Source organism: Kogia breviceps, chromosome 3 (assembly GCF_026419965.1).
Source record: "Kogia breviceps isolate mKogBre1 chromosome 3, mKogBre1 haplotype 1, whole genome shotgun sequence".
NCBI classification, from domain to species: Eukaryota; Metazoa; Chordata; class Mammalia; order Artiodactyla; family Physeteridae; genus Kogia; species Kogia breviceps.
Window position 1 is genome coordinate 22,146,515 of NC_081312.1, and position 25,948 is coordinate 22,172,462.

Here is a 25,948-nt window from a genome sequence, read left to right on the forward strand (position 1 = left end):
GTCCTGCCACTCCCTTCTGGCTTGTATGGTTTCTGCTGAAAGATCAGCTGTTAACCTTATGGGGATTCCCTTGTGTGTTATTTGTTGTTTTTCCCTTGCTGCTTTTAACATGTTTTCTTTGTATTTAATTTTTGACAGTTTGATTATTATGTGTCTTGGCATGTTTATCCTTGGGTTTATCCTGTATGGGACTCTCTGTGCTTCGTGGACTTGATTAACTATTTCCTTTCCCATATTAGGGAAGTTTTCAACTACAATCTCTTCAAATATTTTCTCAGTCCCTTTCTTTTTCTCTTCTTCTTCTGGGACCCCTATAATTCAAATATTGGTGCGTTTAATGTTGTCCCAGAGGCCTCTGAGACTGTCATCAGTTCTTTTCATTCTTTTTTCTTTATTCTGTTCTGCAGTAGTTGTTTCCACTATTTTATCTTCCAGGTCACTTATCCGTCCTTCTGCCTCAGTTATTCTGCTATTGATCCCATCTAGAGTATTTTTAAGTTCATTTATTGTGTTGCTCATCATTGCTTGCTTCCACTTTATTTCTTCTAGGTCCTTGTTAACTGTTTCTTGCCATTTGTCTATTCTATTTCCACGATTTTGAATCATCTTTACTATCATTATTCTGAATTCTTTTTCAGGTAGATTGCCTATTTCCTCTTCATTTGTTAGGTCTGGTGGGTTTTTATCTTGCTCCTTCATCTGCTATGTGTTTTTCTGTGTTTTCATTTTGCTTACTATATTTGGGGTCTCCTTTTTGCAGGCTACAGGTTTGTAGTTCCTGTTGTTTTTGGTGGCTGTCCCCAATGGCTAAGGTTGGTTCAGTGGGTTGAGTAGGTTTCCTGGTTGGGGGGACTAGTTCCTCTGTTCTGGTGGATGAGGCTGGATCTTGTCTTTCTGGTGGGCAGGTCCACGTCTGGTGGTATGTTTGGGCATGTTGGTAGCCTTATTATGATTTTAGGCAGCCTCTCTGCTAATGGATGGGGCTGTAGACCTGTCTTGCTCTTTGTTGGGCATAGGGTGTCCAGCACTCTTCGTTGCTGGTCCTTGAGTGAAGCTGGGTCTTGGTGTTGAGATGGAGATCTCTGGGAGATTTTCGCCATTTGATATTGCATGGACCTGGGAGGTCTCTTGTGGACCAGTGTCCTGAGGTTAGTTCTCCCACCTCAGAGACACAGTCCTGACACCTGGCTGGATCGCCAAGAGCCTTTAATCCAGACGGCTCAAAATAAAAGGGAGAAAAAATAGAAAGGAAAGAAAGGAAGGAAGGAAGGAGGGAGGGAGGGAAGGAAGAAAGGATGGGAGGAAGGGAGGAAGGAAGAAAGCAAGGAAGAAATGTAGGAAGGAAGAAAGCAAGAAAGGAAGGAAGGAAGAAGGAGAGGAACAATTGGAGGAAGGAAGAGAGGAAGGAAGGGAGGAAGAAAGGGAGGAAGAAAGCAAGGAAGGAAGGGATGACGGGAAGAAAGGAAGGAAGAAAGGAAGAAAGGGAGAAGACAAAATAAAGTAGGAGAAAATATAGTTATTAAAATAAAAATAATTATTAAGAAGAAAAATTTCTATTAAAAAAACAAAGAAAACAACAACAACAAAAAAATGGGTCGGTCTAACCCTTGGACAAATGGTGCAGGGAAAGCTATACAGACAAAATCTCACACAGCGGAACACACATACACACTCACAAAAAGAAAAAAGGGGAAAATAATAGTATATCTTGCTCCCAAAGTCCACCTCCTCAACTTGGGATATTTCACTGTCTGTTCAGGTTTTCCACAGATGCAGGGCACTGCAGGTTGATTGTGCAGCTTTAATCCGCTGCTTCTGAGGCTGCTGGGAGAGACCTCCCTCTCTCCTCTTTGTTCGCACAGCTCCTGGTGTTCAGCTTTGGACTTGGCCCCGCCTCTGCGTGTAGGTCGTCCGAGGGCCTCTGCCCTTTGCTCAGACAGTACGGGGTTAAAGGAGCAGCTGATTGGGGGGCTCCGGCTCACTCAGGCTGGGGGGAGGGAGTGGCACGGGGGCGGGGCAAGTCCGCGGCGGCAGAGGGCGGCGTGATGATGCACAGGCCCGAGGTGCACCGCGCGTTCTCCCAGGTAAGCTGTCGCTGGATCCCGGGACCCCGGCAGTGGCGGGCTGCACAGGCTCCTGGAAGGGGTGGTGTGGAGAGTGACCTGTGCTCGCACACAGGCCTCTTGGTGGCGGCAGCAGCAATCCTAGCGTCCCACACCCGTCTCTACTGTCCGTGCTGACAGCCGCGGCTCGCGCCCGTTTCTGGAGCTCCTTTACGAGGTGCCCTTAACCCCCTCTCCTCGTGCCCCAGGAAGCAAAGAGGCAAGAAAAAGTCTCTGTCTCTTCGGCAGCTCCACGCCCGTTTCTGGAGCTCCTTTAAGTGGTGCGCTTAAACCCCTCTCCTCGCACACCAGGAAGCAAAGAGGGAAGAAAAGTTCTCTTGCCTCTTTGGCAGCTCCAGACTTCAACCAGACTCCCTCCCGGCTAGCCGTGGTGCACTAACCCCTTCAGGCTGTTTTCAGTCTGCCAACTCCAGACCTTTCCCTGGGATCCGACTGAAACCCGAGCCTCAGCTCCCGGCCCCTGCCTGCCCCGGCGGGTGAGCAGACAAGCCTCTCGGGCTGGTGAGGTCGGCACCGATCCTCTGCAGGAATCTCTGTTCTTTGCCCTCCGTACCCTGTTGCTGCGCTCTCCTTCACAGCTCCGTAGCTTCCCCCTCCGCCACTCGCAGTCTCTGCCCGCGAAGGGGCTTCTACTGTGTGGGAATCTTTCCTCCTTCACGGCTCCCTCCCACTGGTGTAGGTCCCGTCCCTATTCTTTGTCTCTGTTTATTGTTTTTTTCTTTTGCCCTACCCAGGTATGTAGGGATTTTCTTGCCTTTTGGGAGGTCTGAGGTCTTCTGCCAGCGTTTGGTGGGTGTTCTATAGGAGAAGTTCCATGTGTAGATGTATTTCTGATGTATGTGTGAGGAGGAATGTGATCTCCGCGTCTTACTCTTCCGCCATCTTCTCGCCTCTCTCTGTTATTTTCTTTTTACAAAGCAGAAGTATAGTCATCATTTGCTTGTAATCGGAAGCTAATTGCTTGAGCACTGGGAACATATTTTCTCTCGTAAGTTTTTTTACTACTTTCATTTAGAAAATAAACTTGGACTTTCTTGCATCTACCAAATTTTTATGATTTATGGTATATTTGCAGATCGGGCCATAGATTTTATATATTTGGGTAGCTCATGAAATGTTTTAGATTTAACTACCTTGTTAATAATGGAAGTTAATTCTTTGCTGTTTAATTTATTTGTAAAAAAATAAAAACATTTTTAACTGGTAGCAGAGAGAAACGTACTTTGTCAGGTTGAATATTAGATGAATTTCCCTTGAATTGAGCAATTGGGAAATAAAACTATGTATTAAGTAAAACTTCTGTACAGGTAAGCTTTTAAAACACAAAATGTGTTCTCCTAGAATTGGTAGGCCTAGAATTGAATAATGCTGAGCTCTGGGGGAGTAGTTTTATACATGGGAAGTAGATAAGCTCAACAGGTATTTCTTTCCCATATGAGGTTTAAGTACCTAGACTGCAAAGCCACTCATTTAAAATAGGACACAGGAAAATAAGATTCTTTCCTTTTACTTTAGACTGTTCCTTGTCTGGTCTAGTCTTCCCCTTAGTTTCCTCAAATTCTTGTTCTGTTAAAGTAGTTGTCTCTCAATGGTTTCTGCTCCCAGCATGCCGGAGGGGGATGTCACTCATTGCCCTATATTACACTCCCTCAATAGAGCAATGATTTCCACCCTACCACCTGTAAGTAACATGGGGGGGGGCACCTGCTGTAATCTATGGGAAGATGTGCAACTCAGAAAGAGTATTTCTCACAAGTAAATCTGATGGGCTGCACAGTGAAAATTGCTTTCTTAGCAGTAAAATAGTTACTGTTATGTAATATAGCAGTAAAATGGGCATACCGAAAAAGGAGTATATGTAATGTGCCAACTGTCATGTGATTTATCTGAATCTTTCTATTTGTATTCTTTAAGTCCTCTAAGTACATGATAGTATTAATCCTCTATTTAAAAAATTTTAATTATTGTGTGTTCTGTTTAGGGAGGGACCCTGGAGAGTGATTTGTTTGTTTCTTTCTTTTTGAGACTGTGCTCCAGCTCATGCAAGTTCTCTTGATGTAGAACCTGCTATTTTTTTTTCAACAGCCTGTAACAGATTAATCCATTTTCAAATTATTATTTTTATTATTATTTTATTGAGGTATAGTTGATTTACAATTTGTTAGTTTCTGGTGTACAGCAAAGTGATTCAGTTATACACACACGCTTATATATTTTAATATTCCTTTCCATTATGGTTTATTATAGGATATTGAATATAGTTCCCTGTGCTATAGAGTAGGACCTTGTTTATCTACTTTATATATAATAGTTTGTATCTGCTAATCTCAAATTCCTAATTTATCCCTCACCCACCCCCTTTCCCCTTTGGTAACCATAATTTTCTATGTCTGTGAGTCTGTTTTGTAAATAAGTTCATTTGTATTATATTTTAGTTTCCACATATAAGTGATATCATATGATACTTGTCTTCCTCTTTCTGACTTACTTCACTTAGTATTATAATCTCTAGGTTCATCCAATGTTGCTGCAAATGGCATTATTTCCATTTTTATGGCTGAGTAGTATTCCATTGTATATATGTATGTACCACATCTCCTTTATTCATTCATCTGTTGATGGACATTTAGGTTGTTTCCATGTCTTGGCTATTGTAAACACTGCTGCTATGAACATAGGGGTGCATGCATCTTTTTGAATTAGAGTTTGTTCTGGATATATGCCCAGGAGTGGGTTTGCTGGACCTTATGGCAATTCTATTTTTAGTTTTTTAAGGAACATCCATACCTTTTTCCATAGTGCTGCACCTGTTTACTTTCCCACCAACAGCGTAGGAGTGTTCCTTTTTCTTCACACTCTCATTAGCATTTATTATTTGCAGAGTTTTTAATGATGGCCATTCTGACTGGTGTGAGGTGATACTGCACTGCAGTTTTAATTTTCATCTCTCTAATAATTAGTGATGTTGAGCAACTTTTCATATGCCTGTTGGCCATCTGTATGTCTTCTTTGGAGAAATGTCTATTTAGGTCTTTTGCCCATTTTTTGATTGGATTTTTTGTTGTTGCTATTGTTACTGAGTTGTATGAGCTGTTTATTTTGGAAATTAATCCTTTGTTGCATTGTTTGCAGGTATTTTCTCCTATTCCATAGGTTGTCTTTTCATTTTGTTTATGGTTTCCTTTGCTGTGCAAAAGCTTATAAATTTGATTAGGTCCCATTTATTTCTTTTTGCTTTTATTTCTGTTGCCATGGGATACTGACCTAAGAAAACACTGCTACAATTTATGTTGGAGAATGTTTTGCCTATGTTCTCTTCTTGGAGCTTTATGGTGTCATGTCTTATATTTAAGTCTTTAAGCCATTTTGAGTTTATTTTTGTGTATGGTGTGAGGGAGTGTTCTAACTTCATTGATTTATATGCGACTTTCCAGCTTTCCCAACACCACTTACTGAAGAGACTGTCTTTTCTCCATCATGTATTCTTGCCTCCTTTGTTGTAGATTAATTGACCGTCTGTATGTGGGTTTATTTCTGAGCTCTCTATCCTGTTCCATTGATCTATATATCTGTTTTTGTGCCAATACCATGCTGTTTGAATTACTGTAGCTTTTTGTAGTATTGTCTGAAGTTTGGCAGGGTTATGCCGCCAGCTTTTTTCTTTTTCCTCAGTATAGCTTTGGCAATTCTGAATCTTTTATGGTTCCATATAAATTTTAGGATTTTTTGTTGTAGTTCTGTGAAAAATGTCATGGGTATTTTGATGGGGTTTGCATTAAATCTGTAGATTGCTTTGGGCTGTATTACCTTTTTAACTATATTAATTCTTCCAATCTAAGAACATGGGATATCTCTCCATTTCTTTGAGTCATCTTCAGTTTCTTTTATCAATGTTTTATAGTTCTCAGCATATAAGTCTTTCAAAACCTCTTTGGTTAGGTTTATTCCTAAGTATTTTTTTGTTTGTTTTTACATGCAATTTTAAAAGGGATTGTTTGTTTACATGCCTTTTCTGATATTTCATTGTTAGTGCAAAGAAATGCAACAGATTTCTGTATGCTAACCTTGTATCCTGCTACCTTGCTGAATTCGTTTATCAGTTCTAGTAGTTTCTGTGTTGTGTCTTTAGGGTTTTCTGTATATAGTATCATGTCATCTGCGTATAATGACAATTTTACCTCTTCCCTTCCAGTTTGGATACCTTTTACTTCTCTTTCTTTTCTGGCTGCTGTGGCTAGGACTTCCAATACTATGTTGAATAGGAGGGGTGAGAGGGCATCCTTGTCGTGTTCCAGATTTTAGTGGGAAGGCTTTCAGCTTTTCACCGTTGAGTATTATGTTGGCTGTGGGTTTGTCATAAATAGCTTTCATTATTATGAGATATGTTCCCCCTATACCCACTTTGGTAAGAGTTTTTATCATGAATGGATATTGAATTTTTGTTAATCCATTTTAATCAGTGTTCAACTGTTAAAAAATTTTCTCCATGTTAAATATCCATTGCCTAATTGAAATTAGCATTTCTCTTTTAAAATATAAGACATTTCCTAGGAAATGGGATCAGCCATTCTGCTCTAGGGAAGGCAAGAACTTTTATTATTTCTATTTATTTATTTATTTTTAAAATTTTTGAATTTTATTTTATTTATTTTTTTATACAGCAGGTTCTTATTAGTCATCCATTTTATACACATCAGTGTATACATGTCAATCCCAATCACCCAATTCATCACATCACCAACCCCACCCCCTGCAGCTTTCCCCTCTTGGTGTCCATACGTTTGTTCTCTATATCTGTGTCTCAATTTCTGCCCTGCAAACCGGTTCATCTGTACCATTTTTCTAGGTTCCACATATGTGCATTAATATATGATATTTGTTTTTCTCTTTCTGACTTACTTCACTCTTTATGACAGTCTCTAGATCCATACATGTCTCAACAAATGACCCAATTTCGTTTCTTTTTATGGCTGAGTAATGTTCCATTGTATATATGTACCATATCTTCTTTATCCATTGGTCTGTTGATGGGCATTTAGGTTGCTTCCATGACCTGGCTATTGTAAATAGTGCTGCAGTGAACATTGGGATGCATGTGTCTTTGAATTGTGGTTTTCTCTGGGTATATGCCCAGTAGTGGGATTGCTGGATCATATGGTAATTCTATTTTAGGTTTTTAAGGAACCTCCATACTGTTCTCCATAGTGGCTGTATCAGTTTACATTCCCACCAACAGTGCAAGAGGGTTCCCTTTTCTCCACACCCTCTCCAGCATTTGTTGTTTGTAGATTTTCTGATGATGCCCATTCTAAATTGTGTGAGGTGATACCTCATTGTAGTTTTGATTTGTATTTCTCTAATAATTAGTGATGCTGAGCAGCTTTTCATGTGCTTCTTGGCCATCTCTATGTCTTCTTTGGAGAAATGTCTATTTAGGTCGTCTGCCCATTTTTGGATTCAGTTGTTTGTTTCTTTAATATTGAGATGCATGAGCTGCTTATATATTTTGGAGATTAATCCTTTGTCCATTGATTTGTTTGCAAATATTTTCTCCCATTCTGAGGGTTGTCTTTTCGTCTTGTTTATGATTTCCTTTGCTGTGCAAAAGCTTTGAAGTTTCATTAGGTCCCATTTGTTTATTTTTTTTTTTTTTCGATTACTCTAGGAGCTGGATCAAAAAAGATCTTGCTGTGATTTATGTCAAAGAGTGTTCTTCCTGGGGCTTCCCAGGTGGCGCAGTGGTTGAGAGTCCGCCTGCCGATGCAGGGGACGCGGGTTCGTGCCCCGGTCTGGGAGGATCCCACATGCCGCGGAGTGGCTGGGCCCGTGAGCCATGGCTGCTGGGCCTGTGCGTCCGGAGCCTGTGCTCCGCAACGGGAGAGGCCACAACAGTGAGAGGCCCGCGTACCACAAAAAAAAAAAAACAAAACAAACAAAAAACAGTGTTCTTCCTATGTTTTCCTCTAAGAGTTTTATAGTGTCTGGTCTTACATTTAGGTCTCTAATTCATTTTGAGTTTATTTTTGTGTATGGTGCTAGGGAGTGTTCTAATTTCATTCTTTTACATGTAGCTGTCCAGTTTTCCCAGCACCACTTGTTGAAGAGACTGTCTTTTCTCCAGTGTATATCCTTGCCTCCGTTGTCATAGATTAGTTGACCATAGGTGCGTGGGTTTACCTCTGGGCTTTTTATCTTGTTTCATTGATCTATGTTTCTGTTTTTGTGCCAGTACCATATTGTCTTGATTACTGTAGCTTTGTAGTATAGTCTGAAGTCAGGGAGCCTGATTCCTCCAGCTCTGTTTTTCTTTCTCAAGATTGCTTTGGCTATTCGGGGTCTTTTGTGTTTCCATACAAGTTGTGAAATTTTTTGTTCTAGTTCCATAAAAAATGCCATTGGTAAATTGATAAGGATTGCGTTGAATCTGTAGATTGCTTTGGGTAGTATAGTCATTTTCACAAGATTGATTCTTCCAATCCAAGAACATGGTATATATCTCCATCTGTTGGTATCATCTTTAATTTCTTTCATCAGTGTCTTATAGTTTTCTGCATACAGGTCTTTTGTCTCCCTAGGAAGGTTTATTCCTAGGTATTTTATTCTTTTTGTTGCAGAGGTAAATGGGAGTGTTTCCTTAATTTCTCTTTCAGATTTTTCATCATTAGTGTATAGAAATGCAAGAGATTTCTGTGCATTAATTTTGTCTTCTGCAACTTTACCAAATTCATTGATTAACTCTAGTAGTTTTCTGGTGGCATCTTTAAGATTCTCTATGTATAGTATCATGTCATCTGCAGGCAGTGACAGTTTTACTTCTTCTTTTCCAATTTGTATTCCTTTTATTTTATTCTCTGATTGCCATGGCTAGGACTTCCAAAACTATGTTGAATAATAGCGGTGAGTGTGGACATCCTTGTCTTGTTCCTGATCTTAGAGGAAATGCTTTCAGTTTTTCACCGTTGAGAATGCTGTTTGCTGTGGGTTTGTCTCATATGGCCTTTATTATGTTGAAGTAGGTTCCATCTATGCCCACTTTCTGGGGAGTTTTTATCATAAGTGTGTGTTGCATTTTGTCAAAAGCTTTTTCTACATCTATTGAGATGATCATATGGTTTTTATTCTTCAGTTTGTTAATCTGGTGTATCACATCGATTGATTTGCATATATTGAAGAATCCTTGCATCCCTGGGATAAATCCCACTTGATCATGGTGTATGACCATTTTAATGTGTTGTTGGATTCTGTTTGCTAGTATTTTGTTGAGGATTTTTGCATCTATATTCATCAGTGATATTGGTCTCTAGTTTTCTTTTTTTCTAGTATCTTTGTCTGGTTTTGGTATCAGGGTGATGGTGGCCTTGTAGAATGAGTTGGGGAATTTACCTCCCTCTGCTATATTTTGTAAGAGTTTGAGAAGGATAGTTGTTATCTCTTCTCTAAATGATAGAATTTGCCTGTGAAAACATCTGGTCCTGGGCTTTTGTTTGTTGGAAGATTTTAATCACAGTCTTAATTTCAGTGCTTGTGATTGGTCTGTTTATATTTTCTGTTTCTTCCAGGTTCAGTCTCAGAAGGTTGTACTTTTCTAAGAATTTGTCCATTTCTTCCAGATTGTCCATTTTATTGGCATAGAGTTGCTTGTAGTAGTCTCTCATCATCCTTTGTATTTTTGCAGTGTCAGTTGTTTCTTCTCCTTTTTCATTTCTAATTCTATTGATTTGGGTCTTCTCCCTTTTTTTCTTGATGAGTCTGGGTAATGGCTTATCAATTTTGTTTACCTTCTGGAAGAACCAGCTTTTAGTTTTATTGATCTTTGCTATTGTTTTCTTTGTTTCTATTTCATTTAATTCTGCTCTGATCTTTATGATTTCTTTCCTTCTGCTAATTTTGGGGTTTTTTTGTTCTTCTTTCTCTAGTTCCTTTAGGTGTAATGTTAGATTTTTTATTTGAGATTTTTCTTGTTTCTTGAGTTAGGCTTGTATAAGTGTAAACTTCCCTCTTAGAACTGCTTTTGCTGCATCCCATAGGTTTTGGATTGTCATGTTTTCATTGTCATTTATCTCTAGGTATTTTTTGATTTCCTCTCTGATTTCTTCAGTGATCTCTTGGTTATTTAGTAACGTATTGTTTAGCCTCCATGTGTTTGTGTTTTTTACATTTTTCCCCTGTAATTGATTTCTACTCTCATTGCGTTGTGCTCAGAAAAGATGCTTGATATGATTTCAATTTTCTTAAGTTTACTGAGGCTTGATTTGTGACCCAAGATGGGATCTGTCCTGGAGAATGTTCTGTGCACACTTGAGAAGAAAGTGTAATCTGCTATTTTTGAATGGAATGTCCTATAAATATCATTTAAATCTATCCGGTCTGTTGTATCATTTAAAGCTTCTTTTTCTTTATTTATTTTCCTTTTGGATGATCTGTCCATTGGTGTAAGTGAGGTGTTAAAGTCCCCCACTATTATTGTGTTACTGTGGATTTCCTCTTATACACCTGTTAGCAGTTGCCTTATGTATTGAAGTGCTCCTATGTTGGGTGCATGTATATTTATAATTGTTATATCTTCTTCTTGGTTTGATCTGTTGATCATTATGTAGTGTCCTTCCTTGTCTCTTGTAACATTCTTTATTTTAATGTCTATTTTATCTGATGTGAGTATTGCTACTCCAGCTTTCTTTTGATTTCCATTTGCATGGAATATCTTTTTCCATCCCCTGTATGTGTCCCTAGGTCTGAAGTGGGTCTCTTGTAGACAGTATATATGTGGGTCTTGTTTTTGTATCTATTCAGCAAGCCTCTGTCTTTTGGTTGGAGCATTTACTCCATTCATGTTTAGTGTAATTATCAGTATGTAAGTTCCATGATCATTTTCTTAATTGTTTTTTGTTTGTTTTTGTAGGTCTTTTTTTTCGCTTGTGTTACCCACTTAGAGAAGTTCCTTTAGCATTTTTTGTAGAGCTCGTTTGGTGGTGCTGAATTCTCTTAGCTTTTGCTTCTCTGTAAAGCTTTTGATTTCTCCATCGCATCTGAATGAGATCCTTTCTGGGTAGAGTAATCTTGGTTGTAGGTTCTTCCCTTTCATCACTTTAAGTATATCTTGCCACTCCCTTCTGGCTTGTAGAGTTTCTGCTGAGAAATCAGCTGTTAACCTTACAGGAGTTCCCTTGTATGTTATTTGTTGTTTTTCCCTTGCTACTTTCAGTAATTTTTCTTTGTCTTTAATTTTTGCCAGTTTGATTACTATGTGTCTCGGCGTGTTTCTCCTTGGCTTTATCCTGTATGGGACTCTCTGTGCTTCTTGGACTTGGTGGCTATTTCCTTTCCCATGTTACGGAAGTTTTTGACTATAATCTCTGCAAATATTTTCTCTGGTCCTTTCTCTCTCTCTCTTCTCCTTCTGGGACCCCTATAATGTGAATGTTGTTGCGTTTATTGTTGTCCCAGAGGTCTCTTAGGCTGTCTTCATTTCTTTTCATTCTTTTTTCTTTATTCTGTTCTGCAGCAGTGAATTCCACCATTCTGTCTTCCAGGTCACTTATCTGTTCTGCCTCAGTTATTCTGCTATTGATTCCTTCTAGTGTGGTTTTCATTTCAGTTGTTGTATTGTTCATCTCTGTTTGTTTGTTTTTTAATTTTTCTAGGTCTTTGTTAAACAGTTTTTGCATCTTCTTGATCTTTGCCTCCATTTTTTTTCCGAGGTCCTGGATCATCTTCACTGTCATTATTCTGAATTCTTTTTTTGTAAGATTGCCTATCTCCACTTCATTTAGTTGTTTTTTGGGGGTTTTATCTTTTTTTTTTTTTTTGGCAGTATGCGGGTCTCTCACTGTTATGGCCTCTCCCATTGTGGAGCACAGGCTCCGGACGCGCAGGCTCAGCGGCCATGGCTCACGGGCCCAGCTGCTCCATGGCATGTGGAGTCTTCCCGGACCAGGTCATGAACCCGTGTCCCCTGCATCGGCAGGCGGACTCTCAACCACTGCACCACCAGAGAAGCCCTGGGTTTTTATCTTGTTCCTTCATCTGGTACATAGCCCTCTTCCTTTTCATCTTGTCTGTCTTTCTGTGAATGTGGTTTTTGTTCCACAGGCTGTGGGATTGTAGTTCGTCTTGCTTCTGCTGTCTGCTCTCTGGTGGATGAGGCTATCTCAAGAACTTTTATTTTTAACTTATATTTTAGAAATGATACTAATGCTAACCCTCAGGAAATGGATACCAGTGATACACAGTTTACCTTTGAACAACATGGGGTTTGGAGCTCTGGTCCTCCACACAGTTGAAAATTTGTGTATAACTTATAGTTGTCCCTTGGTATCTGAGGTTCCTCCCTCTCTGCAGATCCTCTGTATCTGTGGTTCTGTGTTCATGGATTCAGCGAACCTTGGATCATGTAGTACTCTGGTATTTACTACTGAAAATCATCCGCATGTGATCAGTGCCGTTCAAACCCATGTTGTTCAAGGGTCAACTGTGTATGAACTTACATATTTATTTTATGGAGGTTCAGTTTTGTGAACATAATTCACCAGTGAGTGAGGGGCTGTGTAAATATTCAGTGCTATGCTTTCCTCCTGAGACAATCTGCCCTAACAAGAGAAGTGTGAGAATTATTCCTGTTGGTTTTGTAAGGGTCAGGAGTCATGATGAGTCACTTTTTTGACTACCTTTTATTGAAATGTACATAATCTCAATGTTGTTTTCTTGATTCTTTATTCCAACTCTAAATTTATTTATTTGCTTGTAATATGTGAAAGCCTCTCTCTGTGAGAGTTGAGCAGTGTTAGAGGGTCAGCAATGGGGTATGTGGTGTTTCATAGAGAAGTAGCACCTACATTTTCATATTCTCTTTGGGAATATCTTCATAAGCTTAGTTTACAGGTACCTTTTTTTATTTTGTGATAACTCATTTAATTCTCTCAACAGTCCTATTAGGTAGATACTATTAGTATCCTCGTTTACAAGATTAAAAAACTAAGGCACAGAATGGGTACTAGCTTGCCCACAGTCTCACAGTTAGTCAGTGACAGAGCTAACGATAGGATATTATCCCAAAACCCAGCGTCAGGATTCATTCATATCATTGAGTTGTGCTTGCTCACATTTTAATGATGATATGAATTTAATTTTTTTGAAAATTGGGATTTTGGATTCAAAGTTTGAAGGGTTATATAATTTACATTTATAAACTAGATTCTGGAAATTATCTTAACTGATTGAAAAACCAAAGCCCATTGTCACACAAGTCATTAATATTACAGCTGGTGCAATGTCCAGAATGAGACTTAGGTGGAACAAATACAGAAACAAAATGGGAAGAAATCTGATGCTGAGCTAAGATTGGCATTGAAGGCTTGCCAAAGTTGGCTGTTCTAGCTGTCACTTAAGGCAGTATGGTGGATTCTGAAGGTTGCCTACACCAGCATTGGTTTACCCCTTCTTCCTAAGTAACAACCACTGATTTTTTTTTTTTTTTTTTTTTTTACAAGCCTTTCTTGTAGCTGGCCCAACCAATGAGCCATATTAAGTTGGATAGTATGACTTAGGATCTTTGGTCTTAGTGAACTTCATGATCTTAAGTAAGTGTCATCCTGCATTATTTCTCATGCTGTAAATTTCTTGGGAGGTCTGAGAACATTTGGTCCAAAGAGGACCTGTGGGGTTGGTTTTATATGAAAGTTTACTGGGAATATTTGGAACATATAGTCCTGTGTTAAGTAGTGCAATTGATTAGCTTAATGTTTAGAACATTTCTAGAGCTGTGTGTTCCTATTCATGAGAGAACAGGTCTGTCTTTATGTTAATGCCATAAAAATGGAATGCCCTCAAGAAGGAATATTCAACATAAAAAGTTAATACCTTCTGCAGTGGAAATTTGGACAGCAACTGATGAGGCTAAAGTAGTTAATATTTGGTATAAAAGAAAGATACAGTTCTTTTGATTCAAATCAGCAGATTCATTAAGTACATTTTTAAGGTAAAGAGTGGTTAAAATATAGTGAAATCAAATTAGAGCTTAGAGGCTTGCATTAGTAGGTAATTTTTCTTCTAATTAAGTACTCTGATTAAAATTTCCCTTTGGGAGTAATAGGACATTACCATCTGGCATATATGAACTTTAGAAGAATTTGTATGTTAAATAATAAAGTCCAGGTTTTTTTTCTTTTCAATGGATTTCAGTTGTCAAATATACATAGTGACAGCCCAGAAGCTTAATGTTAATGGTTTGGAGCCAGGCACAAGCCACTTGTGATATCCCACAGCTGAAGGTACCCATCCCTTTCTCTCTGGCTGAGTTCTACTAATTGTCCTAAAAGTGAGAACTGTTCCATCTTTTAACAACTTCAGTGCTAAGTAGTGAGAATCTATGGGTAAGAAATTGTAATGGAACAACTGAATTCTGTTAGGACCTTTTTTTTGTAAATATATTTCAGATCTTAGGAATTAGGTTCTTAGAGTCTTATGTTTAAAATTTTATTGCCAAGTTTCTCATGAAACTACTAGACAGAAGAATAATTTTTACAAAATTTTGCTTTGAGGCTAGTGGAAAAGTAGACTTTGGAGTTACTTAAAATTGAATCCTGATTTTTTTCCACTAGAAACCATTTCAGTGTCTTTGGGCAAGTTATTAAACCTTTCTTTTTTTTTTTTTTTTTTAAATTATTAATTTATTTATTTTTGGCTGTGTTGGGTCTTCGTTTCTGTGCGAGGGCTTTCTCTAGTTGTGGCGAGCGGGGGCCACTCTTCATCACGGTGCGCGGGCCTCTCACTGTCGCGGCCTCTCCCGTTGCAGAGCACGGGCTCCAGATGCGCAGGCTCAGCAGTTGTGGCTCACGGGCCCAGTTGCTCCGTGGCATGTGGGATCTTCCCGGACCAGGGCTCGAACCCGTGTCCCCTGCATCGGCAGGCAGATTCTCAACCACTGCGCCACCAGGGAAGCCCTATTAAACCTTTCTGAACTTGAGTTTAATCATCTGAAAAATGAACATAATTATATATGCCTTAGTATAACTAACATTTATTGAAGTAGTCACGCTGTTTTAGACACTTGATAAACATTTTTCTTGTTACTTCTTTAATTCATCCAGTAATCCCTATCTTCAAGTATTTGCTATGTTCTTAATATAGATTAAGTACTTGGTACATTATAGGCACTAAGTACTTCGTATGTTATAGGCACTCAGTACTCTTCCTTTCCTTTCCTTGAATTCATTGCGCCTAACTTTAGTTTCTTTTGTGTATTTTTGTGACTATAAACAACATAATGTGTTGTAACGTTCACAGTGATAGGTGTATCTGATTGTTTTGACTTCAAAGTATATGCTAGACAGCATACATAATGCTGCTTTTTCCCCCTTATGTTCATGATTATATTGTCTGTCCACCCAAAATACAATAATGTACTATTAAGAGCACATTCCATTTTCCATGCATGCTCATTTAAAAAAAATTTATTTATTTATTTGGCTGCACTGGGTCTTGGTTGAGGCATACAGGATCTTTAGTTATGGCATGTGGACTCTTAGTTGCAGCATGTGGGATCTAGTTCCCTGACTAGGGATTGAACCCATCCCCCCTGCATTGGGAGCTCAGAGTCTTAGCCACTGGACCACCAGGGAAGCCCCCATGTATGCTCATTTAATAACATTCAGAATATTATATGGAAATACTTTAAAAAAATTTAAAAATTGTTAGAATATGTATGCTATATGGGCTGTGAATATATGAGATCTCATTTAAAAATAAAATAGTCACATAAATAAATATGATGTATCATTTGAAAGGGAATTTCTAAATTTCAGAAGTATTAGTATAGACTTATATTTCCATAAATCAGCCTATGGAGAGAGGTTAGGGATAGCAGTCAGAGCTAATGATCTTTCTGGTAAATAAAAAATAAGATAGCAGCAACCATTTAAAAAATATATTTCAGCAGCAGATGGTGGGACCAGAAAAGTATGCAAACCATAAATTTGCACTCTAATTTTATAAAACTCTCCTCCTCCTCCACCTCTTCCACCTCCTTCTTTGTCCTCCTCCTTCTCTTTGTTCTAGTTTTAATAGACTGTAAGGAACCAAAATAGAGCTGATAAAATTAACTCTACAACCAATCTATTTTGCAGTGTATTGCCAGATCAAGCTTGGCATTCTGTGGAGAAACAGGCAGTGAAGGAAAGTCAAGCAGAAAGCACTTAATCAATGTGCCTACGGGTCACATTATTACCCAGGAAAAACTTTTTAAAATGACCTCTTTTATGCCTCTACTTTTGCCCTGGATTTTGCCAAGTTGACCCCTAACATTTGTAAATCAAAGTACTTGAATTTTTTTTTTTTGTTTCTAATGTCAACATTATAGGTATATCTAAACTTACTACACAAACTGTCTCCATAGTCACCAGTGCTATATACATTGTGAATGTTTGCTAAATACTGACTCTTTACTATCAGGTGAAAACAAAACGAAATGGTTAGATGAAATATTCAGAATTTTCCAATTTCTGCTCAACTATGCAGCTAAGTGAATGCAGTTACCTATACTTTGCATGCATTTCTGTATAATCTGTGTTATGTTAGGGGATATATTTTCTTAGTATGAAAAGAAGGGATACTTTGGAATAAGAAAGTATCTGGAGAAACTAAATAGGATCTTTAATGGTTTCCAGAATTTAAGCTGACTTTGTATTGCAGCATTTAGAATTTTTATCAAGGTTTTTGTTGGCTTCTTTTTTTTAAAGTTGTGTTTTTCATTTGTATGTAAGCTAATTATTTGAATATTTGGTAGCTACTGCATTTATGTGTGAGTAATCACTGTTCTTACTTTATTTTTATTATGGTCTCTTTGTGGAAGTAATGGTAGATATCTTTTAAGAATTTCCTAGTGACTAGTTTTAGTGTGATATTTTTTTCTCTTTCTCACAGTGAGCATAGTCAAGGACATGATTAGTTTTGTTGAGAATGTGAATACATGAGATACACTGGTTATTAGTATCAGTAACTGTAAATAGACCAAGGAAGTTTACCCATGTGGTTCTTTGCCTTTTTCATCTCGTCTTATTGAAGTCAAATTTTACTGAATATGATTTATTTCTTAGACATTTTTGATAGTGTGTGTGAAGTTGGTGCCTAGTTTCTTAGTTGTTTACAGTTGCTTGGAAACCTTACCTTCCCAGAAACTGGTCAAGAAGCTTGCTATTAATGAATTTTGGAAAGTCAATATTTTTTTACTTAAACAAACAAACCAGAGTTCTGGTCCCAGGTGAGGTGGAGTTGAGCATACTCTTCCACTGAATACAGCTATAAAACCTCTCTGAATGCATGGAGCAGCTATTTTAGGACTCTGAAAAGTAGACAGTTGGTCCTTGTTGCATGGTTTCAACGTGCATGAATTTCATTACCCCTATTTGGTCAAATAACACCAGTCTCCAAACAACACAATTCACATTTCAGCTAAGACAACAGTATATTAACGATGAGTAACTGCAAAAAAGGACAAACTTTGCTGCTGGCTCTTCAGTCCACACATATTGTATAAATAACAAATCGCTGCTTTTTAAGTCTGTTGATGATGGGTCACAGACAGTGAGAATTATAGTTGTGATACCTCCTTGCCTCCCAATGATAAACCTGCATGCTGTTTTACAAGAATAAATAATAATAATAAAGGAATTGGTCAAGAAGGTGAAAGTGTGGCAAAGAAATGAAAAGTGATAATGCTGGAATGAAATTTGAATTATATTATGGAGGAGTTAGATGTGGGCTTAAAAAGAAATAGCTGATAGTGAGAATATTGATATTTTTGCTGTTTAAGAGCCTGTAGATATACAACTCGAACAATTCAGTGAAGTCATTTTTAGGGAATGACATTCTTCTAAAGAGCCTCTCCAGATTAAAACATCCCATTTCTTCATTTACTTTTGCTCTTATATTCATTGTCTGTCATCATCACAGTAAAAACTACCATTTACTCAACAAACTAATCTTCCCTAGGCATTGCTCTAATTGTTTTATATACATTATCTTATTTCCTCCTCAAAATAAAATATTAGGGTGTGAAATATGTCAACAGGAACAGAAACAAAAGGAGTAGCACTGAGGAAAGTACTGCTAGGCTTTCCTCTGGTCCTTGTGAATTATGATGTTTTTAATGATCACACTTCTTATATGGAGTACCCATTGCTGCCTGGATGATCTCTTTTCATAGATTTGATGTGCAGTATAGTCAGTCTTTCTGAGTTGTATGTATTTTTCGATTCTCTAAGCTTGACTTATATTTTGTCTCAAATCAGACTTTCAAACAGAGATGTCACAGGGCTTTCAGAGACCTCTATGAGGATTTTAAAATTTGCTATGTTAATGTTAATCTAAAAGCGTATACAGTTTAAAATTTTTTTTTTTTTTTTTTTTTTTTTTTTTTTTTTTTGTGGTACGCGGGCCTCTCACTGTTGTGGCCTCTCCCATTGTGGAGCACAGGCTCCGGACGCCCAGGCTCAGCGGCCATGGCTCACGGGCCCAGCCGCTCAGCGGCATGTGGGATCTTCCCGGACCGGGGCACGAACCCGTGTCCCCTGCATCGGCAGGCGGACTCTCAACCACTGCGCCACCAGGGAAGCCCCTACAGTTTAAAATTTTTAAAATTTATTTACTAGTTTCCAAAATAATGAGTTATTTCCCTAGCATTCTCTGCTGGTGACCAGTGACTATTTTTTTCTCCTTGAGTATCATTAGCTCACAAATTTATTCATATTTGAACTGCTTTATTCCGTTGTAGTTAATATTTTTATTGATGCCCAAATTATTTCATCTTTGGCTATAGAGAGATTTCCCACTTGACTTCTATGTTTAAAAGCATGTCTTAACAATTTGGATAAACTACCTTGCAAACAAGTATTGCCATTCAATTTCAGTGCCCAAGTTTTATTTTTATTCTTACTGGTCCATTATAGTAATGCTTCATTTGTTTTAGTCTAATGTCAAATGAACAGAGATAAAAGACTAGACCTAATATGTAAATGGTACATTTATATCAAGTTGAGGTGAAAATATGTCATAACATGTTCTGTGATGCTGGTTTTGTGGTAGTTTATATAGGGGAAAATGGGGGAAATGGAATCAACACTTGATATGTGGTGACATATTCATGACCAACTTTTAGAATCTACACCATTGCAGTCAGTACCACAGTCTGTGTGGAACACTGATTTAGTTTCAGCAAAATAGCATTATCCATCATAGTATTATATATTAATATTAAATTGAATTTTATTAGTGTTGTTTTGTTTTTATGTAATTTCGAGTTTGGTTTGCTTTTGCACCTAATTAGAAGTTATAATACTAAAAAGTTTAAAACACATTTTATATCTTTTTATCTTTTGGTTTTTGTATTTTAGGAGTTATCAAATTGGTTTTGTACATCATGACTAGATTTTGTGCTGTGTCTGTTGTATTATTGCTACGTAAAGTGTAGTTTCTAATTTTATTACATGTTTAGGTTTGTATCTTAGGTGGAGGATCTGTTTTTGCTATGATGTTTGTAGGAGTGATTAAAATAAATCTTCATCTTACTCATTTACCTTTTACAGTTCATTTTTTTGGTCTTTATGTATTAGCCTGTTCATCTGTTCAATGGCTTATGATATATCTTTTGAGAGTTTTAAAATGAGGTTGCCAAATAGTTTGTCTAACTTTTTATCTTATTTCTGAAATGATCAATTTTCCAACATCTGTTATTCCTCCTAGATTTTGGGGGCAATGTATCATTTCTGTTGTTCTGCAATATTTTTCCATATGTTCCATGGTGAGTTTTTTATTGTTGTTAGCAGTGATATTGTGTGTGTGCATGTGTGTATAAAATTCATCTTCTTAATCAGCTTTTAGTTATAGCTCAGTATTTGTTAGCAAATAAGCCCACATAAAAAGGATGCTGGCAAGTTCTGCTTCTGGCATTGGTAGATAAGATTATTTGGGGTCAACTCTCCCATTCAGATCAACTGGAAAGGCAAAAAAAATGTAAAAAATAATATTATGAAACCATCAGAGAACTACCAAGGCAGAGAGGAATTTTATAGTCAAGATCTGGCAAAAATAGAAGTCCAGAAGGAAGAGTCCTACATTTGGGACTCTTTCTCTGTCAAGGCAGTAGCTGATTTCAAAAGAGGTGGCTTAGAAGCAGATAAGATTAGAGCTATCTGTAGACTCAAAGAGGCTAGAGGGACCAAAATTGGAGTTCAGGAACCCTCCAGCTTTTGATTGAGACCCCAAAGGGTGATAGCCTAGGAAAAATGGTGAATTGAAAATAAGAGCAGTGATAAATTGAAAATTGACCATTGCTGTTGGGGACAGAAGCCTAGCTTTGAATCATCTCAGTTCTAATGAATTAAGGTACATTGGGTTTCCTAGTGACTCTAGCCTGACTTCCTGATAGAAGCAAACCCAAATCCCTTCTGAAGCAGTGTCATCATCCAGAGCTTTAAATAACTCTACAGTTTTCATATACAGTGTCTATCACATGACAAAAATATTCAGGCATAAGAAAATACAAGAGTTGACTGAAAACCAAGGGAAAAAACAGACAACAGAAACTAGTAGGAGATTATAAAATAACTATGATTAACCTGTTCAAGAAATTAAAAGATTGAGAATTTTGACAAAGTATTGAAAACTCTAAAAAAAACAAACAAAAAAAACCAAAAAATGAAAATTAAAGAAACTGAAAAATATAACTAAAATAAGCAAACAAATAAATTAGAAAAAACCATCAACAGATGGATTAAGTAACAGCTTGTATACAATTGAAGAGAGAATTAATAAATTGAGAGATAGACCAGCATAATATATCAAAAAAGAAGAATGGAGGAATGAAAGGATGAACAGTACAGAAAAGAGCATAAATGACCCATGGGATTTGGTAAAAAAGATAAAACTTAAATCCAACTGGATTTCCAGGAGAGGAAAGAAAGAATGAGGCAGAAAGAATGAAGAGATGTGGCTGAAAATTTACAACACATGAAAGAGATTAAGCTATAGATTCCATGATCTCTATGAGTCAGAAATGGGATAACTACAGGTAAAGCTGTACGTAGTCATATCATTGTAAAACCATTGACACTCAAAGTCAAAGAGAAAATCTTAAACAGAGCCAGAGTTGTAAGGGTCAAATTACCTTCAGAAAGAAGCAATAATTAGAAATGTCAACTGACTTTACTTCCAAAAGGATAATCAACTTTACTTCAATTAAAAGAAAAACAACTATGAAAAAAGGGATACTGACATCAGGCTTAGCTTGAAAGAGGCAAATAATAAACACAGGAAAAGTTAGTAGAGCTGGTTCTGTCACTAACTTCTGTGATCTAAAGTCATTTTACCTTTCTAGTCCTTTTTTCATGTAACAGTTTGGATTTGAGCTTTTTAATTTTAACATTGTACAATTTTATTCTGACTCTTTGTCATAGATTACTGATATGCTATTTTGTGTTCACTGTGTAAGACCTCTTGACTACTTACATGTTAAACATAGTTTTTTATTTTACTTGTGTATAAATTACTCTCCAGGTAGACCTTAGTTTTCCCAGGCCTCATCTCTATGTTTCCTGGATTGATAGTCTAGGTCCTACAGCTGGTGAACACTCAGGCAGGATGGTATTGTACATATGCCAATTTAGAGAAGCAGGGAACAGAGGGTATGGAAATATTAGCTTTTTCTTTCTTTCTTTTTTTTTTTTTTCAGAAATGAGAGTGGTAATAGAGATAAATTGTTGAAATTCTAACTCTACTTCTTTTAATCCAGACTATTTTAACCTTGATTCTCCAGAACAGCTAAGTCCAAACAACCAAGTGAAAAAGAATTTGCTCATTTGTGACTCATATTCTGTTTCAGCTATGCTCTTCCTTCAGTTGAAGCTACTTTCTTTCTGCACAGTTCCCCAAGGAAACCAACTTATTCCCTCCATAAGTGGTGTTCTACCTTTTAATTCTGGCTGAATTTAGGAAGCCCTCTCTTTTCAATCAATTGTTTTGTTTTGACATTCTCTTTAAAGAGTTATAGATGACTTGTTTTCTGGATCCATACATTTATTTTTATTAATATTATTTTTTATTCATCCTTGGCTAAAATGTCTAGACCAGAAGTTTCTCAGCACTTCAGGGTATGTAGATTTTCCTAAGTTTTACTCATTGTTCCTTTGGGTTTTAGTTGAATCCTCTTTTCAGGTCGATAGTTCTGTACCGCTCTGGGTGATATTCTCAGTATTAAGCGTGATTTTACTTATTGTAGCTCTTTAGGTCTTAAAAGATGTTGTCTTATATTCCCTGCTGGCTAACTTCCTAATAACCTGAAGAGATCATTTGGACAACTGTGATCCTAGTTTGTACTAACAGTCCAACATCTGACCACATGGTTTTCCGGGATTTGAAATCTTTGAATGAATGAAAGCTACTCTGATACAGAATTGGGTGGTGCACTTTTTTTTCAAAGCAGAAGTCACTGTGACAGCTCTTCATTTTCCTGTTTATTATAGACCTGAGGTTTCTGAAGGAATGTTTAGAAGAGAGGAAGGCTTTCTCTTTTTCAGATGTGTTGGCCTTGTTATATTTCTAAGGATGGGTGGCACATCAATCTGATGGTAATAGAAAGATGGAATAGGTAATGACAGATGCTATTTAAAACCAGATGTTAGAATTGGGTCTTAAAATATTTATGTTTACTATTTTTATATTTCTATTAACATAACTTAATTCAAAATTTTCTCTGATATAAATTCTCTTTGGGAACCCAGATAGTTCATAAATAGCTTTAAAATCTCTAGACTATTTGTATCTGGAAGTTTTTTAAAGAGAATAAATCTCCTTTCATTGTATCCTTTAATCTAGTTAAAAGAAAACTTGGAACAATCAATAGGCCAACTGCGGAGTAAACGGTTATTGAGAAACTCAGGAGGGAGAAGTATTTCTGTTACAAGTCTGAGTACAAGTGACCTCGATGGTGGCACTGTGCCAGGTAAACTCTTCAGATGTTCTGAAAACCTTTTCTTTGTCTTAAAAATATTCCTGAAGTGCATATTGAATACATGTAGTATTTAGACAAATATAATCCATACATAAAATCATACAAATAAGGTATTAGAAGATGCAGTCAGGATTTTAGAGTGAATATTTTGAAGTATGTTCAATGGGACTTTGATATTCTGAGTCTGTTACTTTTGTTCTTCTCAGGCTCTGTGGACCATGTAGAGCTTCACCTGACAGAACCTTATTTAATTGTCTGCCTCCAGTCAAAACACACACAAATAGGATTTACTGTGGGTGTACTTTCTGGATTAGAAGTCTTGTCCTAGGTTCATAGTTTTTCAAAAGTCTCATTATGAAATATCCTGTGACATTTGTTAATAACAGGGGAATTTTATCCTTGGTGTGCAGCTCGATTTCAATGGCTACATAAAAGGTGACAACACTTAGTTTGCATATAATTATACTTTCCTACAGCACTGAGGTTCATGTTTGAATAGAAGAGACTTAGAAAAGTCTGCAGTGAAGACAGGTGATTTAGACAGTGAACATTAGTAGCTTGTGTTGTTAATATCGTTATTGGTCATGATAATAATGAGTAAAAGTCACAATCAGCTATATTTCTTTATGTAGTTTAGTTTATACTGATTTTTAAACACCATTCAGATTTTAGATAATTTGTTATTTGAAAAATTCTGTTTTATTAGTATTATTTTAGGGAGTCATAAGATTATTTTTTATCTTTAGCAACTTACTATTTTTATGTAAGAGAAAATACTATATTGCTTCTTTGAAAAGTACAGCCAATTAGAATTTTTGATGTGTTCTAGTTCCAGGTTGCTTCAGTTGTTCATTTTATCTGCTTTAAGAGCAAGATAAGTGCCAGTTTTGTGGAATTTTATGGCCACAGCAAGATATTTGTTTGTGATTGTCTGTGGGAAATAATCCAGGTTGAGGGCACATGTATGTATCCATGTCTGCTGTGTATTTCCTGAGTAAAATTTTAGATCGTTTCTTCTCATGTGGTGTTTTTAATCCTTTCCCTTTTCTTTCTTCTGTAAAGAGAGCCACCGTTTTCCACCTACCTCACCTCTGAAGGACTATGGGGATCAACAGGGTATTAAACGAAATAGGTCCAGAACTGGTGTCCGATTTGTTCGGGAGACTGATGACATGGGCCAGGTATTTTGTACCCATTCTGTAGTCTGGTTCCTTGCATTTCTATTTAAATCACTAACACTTGAATTTTATGGTTGTATTTTAACTAAGAGTTTTATCATCACTAACTTTGTAATGTTTTTTTTTAAGCCAAGTAAAGTATTTTATTTTCAATGTGTTGATCATCATCATACATTTATTTTGAATTTTGTTATGGAGGATTATATGTTGTAGAACATTTAAAAGTGAGTTTAGTTAGTTCTATAGCTATATTTCTTTTTCTGCTTCTTTAAACTTCTATGCAAGAGCTGAAAAAAATTTTTTGTTATTGCTTTGGGTAGCTAATAAGGACTAGGAGATGTTGCTGACTTTGACATCTTTGTTTTGGTAGTTTTAAGATTGAGGACTCAGAGTTTGTTAGGATACTCATCTGTAGCTTTCCCTTATTATAACAAGATAAAGAGATAACAGAACCAAGTGCATTAGAAGACGCCTTATAGAAACTTTCCTTTGACAGTGTTATTTTTTGGTAGGTGCAACTTGCTAGTGTGGATTATGTGATAAAGCCTAGAGCAGAGAACAATATCCTAATATTACTTACTCTTTCATTTTATTTATTTAGTGCCTTTGTCCTGGGACAGTGCTTGTGCTTGGAAACAGTGCTGAGCGAAAACCTTGCCTTTTCATGGAGCTTACAATTTAGAGGGGGAGCTAGATACTAATCAAAAAGTGTGTAAATACACCCATAATTATAAGCCGAGATGCATGCTCTAACGGAAGGAAGCATAGGGCTATAAGAGTGTTTATAGAGGGACCTGCCCCAGTTAGGGGAGGCTTCCCAAAGAAAGGCTGATTGAGCTGAGATCCGAAAGTTGAGTAAGAGTCATTTGAGTAGAACAAATACCTTGGCAGGAAGGAAGATAGCACTTATGAGTAATTTAAAGAAGGCCATGTGGCTAAACAAGTGTGAAACCCTGAGACCATGCACAGCCATGTAAGAGGGTGACAATTACTTTGAAATGATCACTCTGGCTCTAGTGTAGAAAATTGAGTCAGTGTGGGTAAACCAGTTAGAAGGATATTGCTGTGTTCCGGGTGTGAGCTGATGGCCACTTGGATTAGGATAAATGGAGTTGGAGAGAAAGTGGTAGATTTAAAAACTTATTTGGTGGATAAAATGAAAGGTCTTGAAGATGACCATTTGGGGAGGGTAGGAATGAGTGAAAAGGCGGTGTCAAAGACGAGTCCTAGGATTCTGCTTTGCAAAGCTGGAAAATCATCATGGCAAAACCTAAGTGAATGGTCTGTTGTTCATCTGCTGTATTACCTCCGCTCCTGTCTTTTTAATTGTTCTTCCTTGTTTTAGTCCATTTCTTACGATGACCTTTAGCTCCATATGACTGTGTACTTTCTTAATGCCCCAGTGCAGCATTTGTGGTTCTGTGTACATGTCTGTCTCCCATGACACTTGTTTCCCAGCACAGTTGCTGGCACTGGTTAGTTGCACAATGTGAATTTGTTGAAATGAATCAATTTGTTATTTCTTCAAGTTTGTATAACTTAGTTTTTTATTATAAATTATAGCCTACACATACATGTATAGCATACATATTTACCATTAAAAGTACAATATGAAAAATCCATGTAACTACCACTTAGACCAAGAAATA

At 37.2% G+C, this 25,948-nt stretch overlaps 1 protein-coding gene across 1 annotated transcript in view; it reads left to right on the top strand.

The window, feature by feature from the left end:
* CEP128 (centrosomal protein 128) overlaps positions 1 to 25,948 on the top strand; it is a 445,779-nt gene that overhangs the window by 33,589 nt on the left and 386,242 nt on the right. The window contains exons 5-6 of the mRNA XM_067030654.1: positions 22,986 to 23,112; positions 24,184 to 24,302. Coding sequence (XP_066886755.1) covers positions 22,986 to 23,112; positions 24,184 to 24,302 — 246 coding nt within the window. The remainder of the gene's footprint in view (positions 1 to 22,985; positions 23,113 to 24,183; positions 24,303 to 25,948) is intronic.